Genomic DNA, 10,028 nt, shown 5'->3' on the forward strand with positions numbered 1-10,028 from the left:
GACAGCACGTCCGTGACCGGTGGCTGGGGCGCAGGCTGTTGTGGAACAACCCACCACCTTTTGCCTCGCTTAAAGCCACACGTTAACATTTTTTGGGTGGCAGTAGGAGACAAAGCCGGATTTTTCTGGTAGTTGTTGCTTTCAAGGAGGTTTTACAGACTTCCTTGGAGCACCTTCTTCTCCACATTGACTAGAACATTCAAGAGTCTGACTCAGTGGGATTCACACTGGGAGCTCATCCTCCTCCCCTGGGCTTTTGAGTGTTTTCGGGAGCTTAGAAGCCGTCCCGGCTCCCCAGAGGTGGCAGACGTGGCGCCAGGGGGACGAGAAGGGGGCGGTGAGCTGGGTGCTGGTGATACTGAAGCACTCTCTCTGGTGTGTGCAGAGTTCGCTGAACGAGAAGAGGAAACTGCTGGCTGGCCAGCACGAGGACGCCCGGGAGCTCAAGGAAAACCTCGACCGTCGAGAACGCGTGGTCTTGGAGATCCTGGGCAACTACTTCTCCGAGGAACAGCTCCAGGATTACCAGCACTTTGTCAAGATGAAGTCCGCGCTCCTCATAGAGCAGCGAGAGCTGGACGATAAAATCAAACTGGGTCAGGAGCAGCTCAAGTGCCTGGTGGAAAGCCTCCCCACGGACTTCACGCCCAGGGACGCGACAGCAGCGGCTGCCCTGGCTGCAGCACTTGCTACCTCCGCCGGGGCCGGGGGTAAAACGGCTCCCGCCGCCTCCGCGCTCTGACCGTCCCCGGGTGGACCCTGGGTCATGTCCTCGCGCTCCAGTCTGTTTCACCCAAGTCCTGGGCAGGTGGTTCTCTGCAATGACAATGAACAGGTTGAAAACGAGATTTTAATGAAGGAAAAAAAAAAGTAGCAATAATAAATGTTTTATTTTCCTTTCCTTACACCTTTGCTTCCTGGAAACTTAAATCAATGTGGACACAAGTCTCCTCCTGCCAGAGACGAGGAAGAGTCTCACGAGAAATAAACACATGACCTGTAATAAAACACATGACCTCTTCTCTTCCCTCCCTTTTCTGCCTACCTGGCACCACATTAAATAATGAAGGATCTAAAAGAATGAAGCCTTAAAAATAAAACCAACCCATTCTACCGAACATTATTGGTATCTATATTTTTTAAAGAAAAGACGAAATGTGTAAGTTTTGTACATACTCTAATCAGGTACTTGATTTTACTTTGTTCTGTATGTAGAAAAGACATTTAATTTGTATTTTGTGCAAACCTTAACAAAAAGAGAGAACCCCAAAGATAGTCATGCAGTAGCTTGGAACATCTCTTTGTGCTTTTGTTGATGTTGTTGTTCTTGTTTTTTAATATAATAAAGGGCTACCAGAAGAAGTTTCAACCCATTTGAACACATGCACCATTAAGTGGCCTTGGGAAGGATTTTTAACCAGGAAAACGCAGTTTTTCCTCTTCTGGATCTTGTGATCCACTGCTTCTGGAGTGTAAAGATGCTCCTGTGAGAAGCTGCCTCAGGGAAGTCCAAGTCAGCGTGAAGTAACGAGCTCAGGTCTGGACTCACAGGGGGGTCGGTTTTAAATAATCCAACTCACCATCTGTGTTACTGCTGCAGCCGGAACGTGTTCCCGTGAGACGTGAGAGGCATCTCTGGTGACATTAGTTATAGGCTGGTTTGGTGGAAGGTGATGTACACTGGGACATACAGCAATACCTCCTTTTTCAGAACCCATTTCATCAGAAATTATTTTACAAGCCAGAAGACGCATTCACTTGGCACATGGTGTTCTCTTCCTACCCACAGAAATCACGCACGTGTAACAATAGTTGCATATGCCCTGGTTAGGCAAGAGCTGCTATAAAGACTGTTGGATTGTTTCCTAGCCAGGCCAGCCTGCAGTAACTAAATTTGCCCGAATGAACTTTACTGTGTCAAGGTACCGAGTGCTGGAGGATTGCTGCCAGTGTGCCGTCAGCAAAGACTCCTCTTTTCGTTACAGAACACCTTTTTCTCTGGAAGCAGCTGCGTTGCTGTTCAAACACAGCGCCCGGAGGCAGCGCGACCGGATTACCACGGCGGCTGATGGGCCGAACTGGGCTCATCTCTCCTTTGGTATCGCTGTTGCCCTGTCCCATCCTGTCTTGCCACCTGGACCAGAGCAGAGATTTTAGTCATGTAGTTTTTAAGTTCATTCCTTTCGAATTTCAGCTCCAGCATGTGACTGACAGTCACAAAGTTCATTGCTTTCAGTGCTGCTTTAAAGCCCCTTGGCTTTTTTCAAGGCTCTTCCACAGGCAGCTTGGCAGATGAAAGAAAATGCCAGTGCCCTTCTGTCATATCAAGCATCAATTCTCCAATATCCAAAATAAAATCTACCTAGTTTTTAATGCTTTTCAAAGCAGCAAGCCAATTACAGCAAACATACCCTTTTCATTGCTTCTGAGCTTCAGTGCTGTTCAGTCTCACACAGCATCTCATGGGAACCCTTACCAGGGGAACTGATTTTATGCCTTCATAGCGAAATCAAAAACAAAACTGGAGGGAAAAACATTTTTGGGGTCGTTCAAGAATAACTATTTGTTTGAGGAGAGTTTCCAGGAAAGCAGTGGGGGGAGCTGCTTCAAGCCAATCAAAACATTTAATTTGTCCGAAAAACAAATCCTCCACAGTACTTCAGTTTAGTTTTTCCGATTTAGAAGTTTTGGGTCAGATTTTTTACAGCCACCCTTCCGTGCCACACTTCCCAAAGAGATCAAGCAGCCGTGGCACATCGGGCAGCCCTTGCGCTGCACATCATTGTTTCCAAGCCTTGGGCAGCCCGCCAGCCGTGCGGGGCTGGTCTATGAGGCTTCACTAAATAGCACGGAAAACAGTTTCTTTTGTCGGGTTTCCAGCTAAAAAGTTTGAGGTTAAGATTGTGGTCGTTCACAGGAAACACAGGCTCTGCGGTCCCGCGGGTTTGGAGGTGGATGGCGAGCCCCGCTCTGCTCCCTCGGTGCACACCAGCGCATCATGAGCCAAGTCACAGTCCTTACAATTTTCTGACAGCTTAGATCTTCGGGTGAAAAATAAGTTAAAGTCCACATTTCTGTGGTAAGCGCTGGTAAGTTTGTCGCGAGGGAAACAGTCTTTGCACAACTCTGTTCAAAAATTGCTCCCCTAACTGCAGGTTTCACTGAGTTTGGTAGAAGCACATCTTGACATGTATTTAAAGGTAACTGACCATTGGCCAAGCCAGCTGATGTTCATCTGAGCAAACTAGGGGCATATCTAGGGACCTGGTACCCAGTGCCTTTGGCAAAAAGGGCAACTTACTCATTGCTCCTTATCCCCCATTGCTTTTCCCTCGTGTTTTTAAAACTAGAGTATAATGGAACCTCACCTCCCAGAGTGATGACATGATTTCATGGGACAGGAGTGCCATGGCCAGAAATTTAGTTATTGTTTAGTCCTTGTAAACTTACTGAGACAAATCTGGATTTTGGGTTGGGCTAAATTAGATTTTTAGATGTGAACCTGTAGAGAAAAGCAGTAATCTAGACACAGCAAATATGGTTTTCATTGCTACCCCTTCCCCAAAATCAGCGTGTTTTGTGTCCCACCGCCAGGGCACTTCCCCTGGGAACTGCAGCAGGGACTACACATCACAGTATGTTACACAGGGACTACACATTACAGTATGTTACACACTTACTTCTGTGCTGTGCCTTTCTGGCTCAGGGTGCACACCTCTGCGCCTGAAGGATGTTACTGTGTTATCTGCCTTCTCTACACTGTCCATTCTCACTCTCAGTTAACACCTCGCTTGCTGGGGAAAATCCCAGTTTACCCAGTGCCAACTGCCGTTTGGTTTTGGGGCCAGCCAGAAAAGCCATGGGGAAGAGAGCGAGTCATCATCCTAAATCCTTATCTCAAATTTGCAGCCGGTTTCTGAGGAGCCCTGAGGAAGAGCAGCCGTGAATGAGTGTTGTTGCGCAGCCTCCTGCTCAGCCGCAGCCTCGCATGGAGACCCGGGGCGCGCTCTCCTGGGCTTGGCGATGGACCAGCCACAGCCCCAGCGCGGGGACAGAGAAGCCGGGGGCACGTGCACCGTGGTGCCGTCTGCTGCGCAGGGCAGCGAAGCAGGTCTTTTAAGCCTAGCTCTAAGTCCTCACGTGCCTTTGACAGCATGCTGCGCCCACGTCCTGCGCTGCCGTGCCGCGCCGCGTGATGGAAGCTCTGTGAAAACAGAGTCATTTGACCTACAGTTTGCTTTTTTTTCGTCAGAGCCCGGGGGCAGTTGACAGTCACAAGGAATGCACATCAGATGCTTTCCTCAAGACTGAATCTAGTGAACAGTGTTTATGTGTCTGTTGGCTGGAAGTTTGCACACAAGCTCTTTTGGGAAGGTTACCTGTAAAATCGGTTAAACACAGAGCACCAAAACAGCTCATGTGTCAGGCCCGATCCGTCATGTCTACAACGCAGCCTGTCGTGGTCGTTTAGACTGGTAATTAGGAGAAGCAAGCAAACCTAACTGGATAGCATTTCATACTCACTCCACAAATCCTGAATGTAATGTGAGCAGTGCCTTGTCATTTGCAAAATGGGAAACAGAACAAGCTTTCATAGAAGAGCCCGTGCTTTAAATCATCTGAGCAAACTAGGGGCATATCGAGGGACCCGGTACCCAGGTTTCTCCGTGCCTTATTCAGCCATCCCTGAAGCCACTGTTTATAGCTGGGCTTCATTCGTTTGAGAGCTGTTTCTTCCTTTATTTCTCTTCTAGAGGGGATATACGTTGGCATTATGGTTTGGCTGTGTTCCTACAGGACCGCTGCTCGCGCCCCTGCACATAAATTAAGTGTTGTACACCTCTCATGTATTACAGGGTTTTTCTAGCAACGTGTTACTGAGCAAACATTGTTGATGTGTGTGACTGAACGTGTTTATGCGGCCAGAGCGGTGTCAGTCTAACAGACGGTCCTTTCCTGCCCAGATCAGCCAGAATCCTCTGTCTCCCTCCAGTACAAACTGCAGAAACAAGCCGAATTCAGGGTGTTGAGGAGCCCAGGGGGCCCTTGCCAGATGCTTACACACGGGCAGCTCATGCTGTTGCTTATGTGCATGCAGTAAGACAACCTCTCCAGCTGTAGCTGTGGCTGTGGCGCAGCGCTTTGGTTAGTGCCAAAATCCCTGCAAACATCTGCTGTCCCGGGGCCTGTTGCAAGATGTCGGGGACCTGGAGCCAGCCAGCTCGGCGGGCTCACGAGGGTGCTGACGCGGCTCTGCTTGGACTGGGACTTGGGATTAGGAAAACGTGCTCATTTTACTCTACACCCTGAAGAAAACTTGGTAAATGTGAGCCGGGCAGCTTTTATTCTCTGATTTACAGTCTGAGACAACGCTGGCACAGCACCAGCCCTGCTCTGCAATGGGGCAGATACTGAGGAAACAGCTTATTTTTGCACAGATTGTTTTACCAAGCTCAAATAAGATTGTGATTTGGAAAAAAAAAGGATTGATCTGGGCAGGCCAGGGAGGATGGCATTTGAAAATGAGAAGCCATCAGGGAGGGTTGGCAGGAGAACGCGTCTCTCTCACAAGTTTCTCTTGGCGGGTGTTGCTGTGGGCGCCATTTTACCTCACAAAGGGGCCAGCGGGACCCCCACCAACCGCCACACGCTGCTGGAGGCGGCAGCAAAGGGGACACCGGGGACGCTCCCCAGCACCATCCCCCACCAAAACCTCCAAAAATGATAGCAAGGCTTGCTAACAATTAGCATCTGTGGGTAAGCAAGGCTAACGAGGGGCAGCTGGGCTGGGGGCAGCCGGCAGGAGCCCACACACAACGCCCTGCAGGAGGACGCACACCTCAGCCTGAGGTCTGCAGAGAAAAGGTGAGTACATACAGATTTTTATATATTTTTTTGCCTGCTTGCACCTGATGTGGAGCAGCTATGTTGGGGCTGAGGAGGAAAAGTCCTAATTTGTTGGAAAGCGGGCACTGTGTGGTTAAAACCTCCACCATGTTACAGGATGGGGAATTGTGTGGTTAAAGCCTCCGCCATGCTACAGGATGGGGAATTGTGTGGTTAAAACCTCCGCCATGTTACAGGATGGGGAATTGTGTGGTTAAAACCTCCGCCATGTTACAGGATGGGGAATTGTGTGGTTAAAGCATCCGCTATGCTACAGGATGGGGAATTGTGTGGTTAAAGCCTCTGCCATGTTACAGGATGGGGAATTGTGTGGTTAAAACCTCCGCCATGTTACAGGATGGGGAATTGTGTGGTTAAAGCCTCCGCCATGCTACAGGATGGGGAATTGTGTGGTTAAAGCCTCCGCCATGTTACGGGATGGGGAATTGTGTGGTTAAAACCTCCGCTATGCTACAGGATGGGGAATGGGGTGCTTAAAGCCTCCTCCATGCTACAAGAAAGGGGAATTACGTGGTTAAAGTATGCCGTGCTCCGCACCGCAACGGGGGCCTGTTAGCGGGTAACGCAGCTTAGGGCTAGGGCTGACTTTTTGAAAGTGAGAGACAGAAGTTCCCTTTGGCTTGTAAATGGTGAAACTGGGGCTGAGAGAGCAGGAGGTGAGGAGACAAAGGACAAACTGTCAGCACACTCTTGCAGAGCTGGCTGGTGGTCACCTTTTCATTTGGTACAACAGTTGTCGGTTAATTTCGTACCGCTGTTGTTTGGTCAGAATTGCCTTGCACCTTTTTTGCTTGTCAATTCCGGAGGGGGGTGACCCAGCTGGCATCCCAAGCCCCCCAAACTGGCTCTCCCATCCCCTCCCCAGCGCTCGCCCCGCACACCCCACCCGTACTGACACCATGTGTGGTTTCTGGGTGCACAGTGCCCTGCAACTGTCTTTCGGGCTGTGCCGAACAGCGTCACATGCCTGTGGAGCCGCAGAGCCACTCGGATGGCCTATTTCTGTCAGGTGAAGTTAACGCCAACTGCTCAGGGAAAAGTTATATTTTCGAGAATACGAAGCAGCTGGTTTCTCTTAGCCACCAGTACTCTTTTAGGTCCTGCATGAGATTTTCATTCCTCAGTCACATCTACCATTTCCAAACTAATCTCTTCTGCAATTGGATATTTGTTCTCCTCTTCTGAGACACGAGGTTACTTAATACTTAATTTGTGTTCACGTTCTAACACAAAGACTCACAGCTGTTCCCCGAGGTTTATGCTGTCCCCTTTTCCCTGCTCCTCGTGCTGTAAGGTAGGCAGGCGGTACAGCTTTGGCTCCTGGTGGACAGCCAGGGATAGAGGGCAAGCTGGGATTAGGAAACTTGGAGGATTCAGCAAATACACCCACCTCACCAGGGGTCAGTGCTGTTTCCCCACCCTCCCCGTGCTCCCCGTGCTCAGGCAGCCAAGGGGCCAGCTCTCCCCGTAAACTCTGGTCTTCTCTCAGGATGTGTTGCTAGACTGAAAGATAAAACTACCTCCCTTAGGCCTGCTGTGGTGCTTTTTGCTCCTCCCCAAAGCAAGCAGAGCTCAGGGTCCTCCCCAACAAGTGCAGTTCACCATGCCCTTGCAGGAGAGTATTGGCAGGGAAAGCCGTGCTTTTACTTTTGCTGTGACCCCCTCCCTTCAGCAGGGCGTAGCGTTCTGCTTTCCCGAGCGCTCCAGCAGAAGAGACTTGTCATCGATCCAGGAGCCAACCAGGGCACTTTGCATTTACTCTGCCTGTTTACCAGTGTTACTTGGAGGAACAGGAGTAATTATAGCTCTGGGACATGGGAGAACAAAACTCAAAAGGCAGGAAGCACTGGCAAAGGCTTGCTTCCTTCCTACCCTTTCTCCTCGTTTGTGGTCTTCTTAGTGGTAGCTGCCAGTGTTAGGAAGCAGGATAAGCCTAATTAACTGTTGTGTAAAGCAGACAATGGGGGCAGCCCCCACGAAGGCACTATTCGTACCCTGAGCATAGTGGTCAGGAACACTTGTGGCTAATGTACCTAGAAGTCAGCATTGCCATCTTAACAGGTAAAAATGAGACCAGTTTGGTTCATTAGCGCTGACAGACATACACTTCATCTCCTCGGGGCAGCCAGCAACAGCGGTGGCAGAGGAGCCGCTCTAAGCTGCCTTGTCCTTCTGCAACAGGAAGGCCGTGTACTTTCAAAGAACTTGTGCACTTCTGTATCCTCAGCCAGGTATTCACACACAGGGACAGAGCGGGGAACAAGACCAAAAGCCATCCTCTTCTCCCTAATCCATCCCTTTTGGAAGTAGCCTTCCAAAAAATTCTTAAGATTTATTTGACAAGGGAAAGCATAAGCAAGACTTGTCTCATGCTTTACACAGTAAATCCATCCTATCCTATAAATAACGCAATAGATGCGGGACAGGAATTCTAAGCAGCATTGTGTGCCCCTGTCAGTGTGAAATGTGATGGTCCTGCTATCTTTGTGTGACCCCACGCAGCAGCTGGGTGCAGCAGCGGGGGACAGCAGCCCTTCCCCACCCACCCAGCACATACCGAGTGGAAACTGCTGAACTCGTGACACGGCAGCAGAGCCCGGTGGTGCACCCGGAGGAGCAGGTGCCCAGAAAGCCTCCTGCTTGTTTGCAACCAAGACCTTGCTATCACAAGCTGCATCAGCTCTAGAGTAAAAGAGGAAGAGCTGTGGCAGAGCTGCAAGGCAGCGTCCACAGCACGGGTTATCACAGATTAGAGGACATCGGTAAAGCAGTAGGGTCCATGCTCCAAAGCCAACCCCCCATCGCTCAAGGGGTGCCCAGCTCTGGGACAGCTACTGCAGTACACATCTGGACAGTGTTACTGCCACGCACCACTTGTGCTGGCTTGAAGGGAACAGGCTTGCAGCCTCTCAGCCGCCCCATCCACAGCCTTCAAATGGCTGAAATATTCTGCAGAGCGCTCTTGTCGCCACCCACACAACTGGCTCAACCACCTAGCTGCTTAAAATAGCAGAAAATGCAGCACTGGTCTACCACAGCCCTGCTGCGAGAGATTAGCCAACAGGAGCCTAATTCCCCCACTTGAGCAGCTTTTGGCTAAGGCAAGACCTCCCACCAGCACAGTCCCTTGCCAGCCGAGCTGCCCTGGGCCAGGACTGTTGCAGCTTTGGCAGCCACAGAGCCAGCCCCCACCCGGACCACCTGCCCAGCTCTCCCCAGCAGACAGCGCTTCTCTACCTGTCATCAGTCCTCAAGCACTGCAGTAGTCCCCACTCAAGCCATCTTAGGTGGGCACAGCTAGCAGGCATCTGGGGAACAGCAGTACAGACATGCTCCAAGGCATTGCATGAGCAGGGTAAGGAGGTTGCACGCAGAATAGACCATTTACTCAGCTCTTTTTTCTTTAAGTCTGCCTAACTGCAACTAGTGCAGGGGTACCTCTAGTACCTCTTGATATGGGCTGCACCTAGAGCTTAGCAGTCAAGTGCTGCAGACACTGCCCCACAGGCTGCTAGATGGCTTGTCCCCCACAGCTGCCATATCGTCAAGGCACTGACTTCGGGGTACAACACAACACTGGGTCTCTGTCAGTGTCAAGACAAAGCAGCAGGGACAGCCTGGGTCTTCTCAAGACTTCTGCCAGGCTTGACTCCAGGATTCACCTTTCATTCCATGTCTTTTCACCTGGCAAATGCAGTTGCCTGCTCTTCTCTATGCCTTAATTACACTAGCACCAGCCTGCAATGCACCCAACTGCTGAGCACATCCTTGGAAAGCAAAGCTATTTGCGAGAGCACAAGCCATGCCCTGTCCCCAGCCAGTCCCCCATCCCCAGCAAGGACAGGTGAGCAGCACTGCCTGGCCAGAGATGGCACACGTCATGCCCGACAGATGTGTGTGAGCATCCCTGGCACAGCAGCCTGGCTGGGACTAGTCCCAGAACTTACAAACCAAACAGCCAGGAACCACTTGCTGCAGCAAAAAGGGTCAAGGGAGCAGCTACTGCAAAGGTAGTGTATTGGCAATAAATCGTGCTTGGCCTGGCATGTGGTCTCACTCTGTACCAGCTGCAAGGCCACAGTGTATATAGGCACAAAGATGGATCAGTAGCCCTTCCCATT

General features: G+C 50.6%; 1 protein-coding gene across 1 annotated transcript in view; it reads left to right on the top strand.

Moving 5' to 3' along the window:
• Positions 1-1,342, top strand: part of SHROOM3 (shroom family member 3) — a gene marked incomplete at its 5' end in the record, with an annotated part of 112,588 nt that extends 111,246 nt beyond the window's left edge. The window contains one exon of the mRNA XM_082051663.1: positions 386-1,342. Within this exon, the coding sequence (XP_081907789.1) occupies positions 386-742 (357 nt within the window). The 3' untranslated portion in view covers positions 743-1,342. The remainder of the gene's footprint in view (positions 1-385) is intronic.
• Positions 1,343-10,028: the final 8,686 nt, after the last annotated feature.

This window comes from Streptopelia decaocto, assembly GCF_964273445.1.
Source record: "Streptopelia decaocto genome assembly, chromosome: 4".
Classification (NCBI taxonomy): Eukaryota; Metazoa; Chordata; class Aves; order Columbiformes; family Columbidae; genus Streptopelia; species Streptopelia decaocto.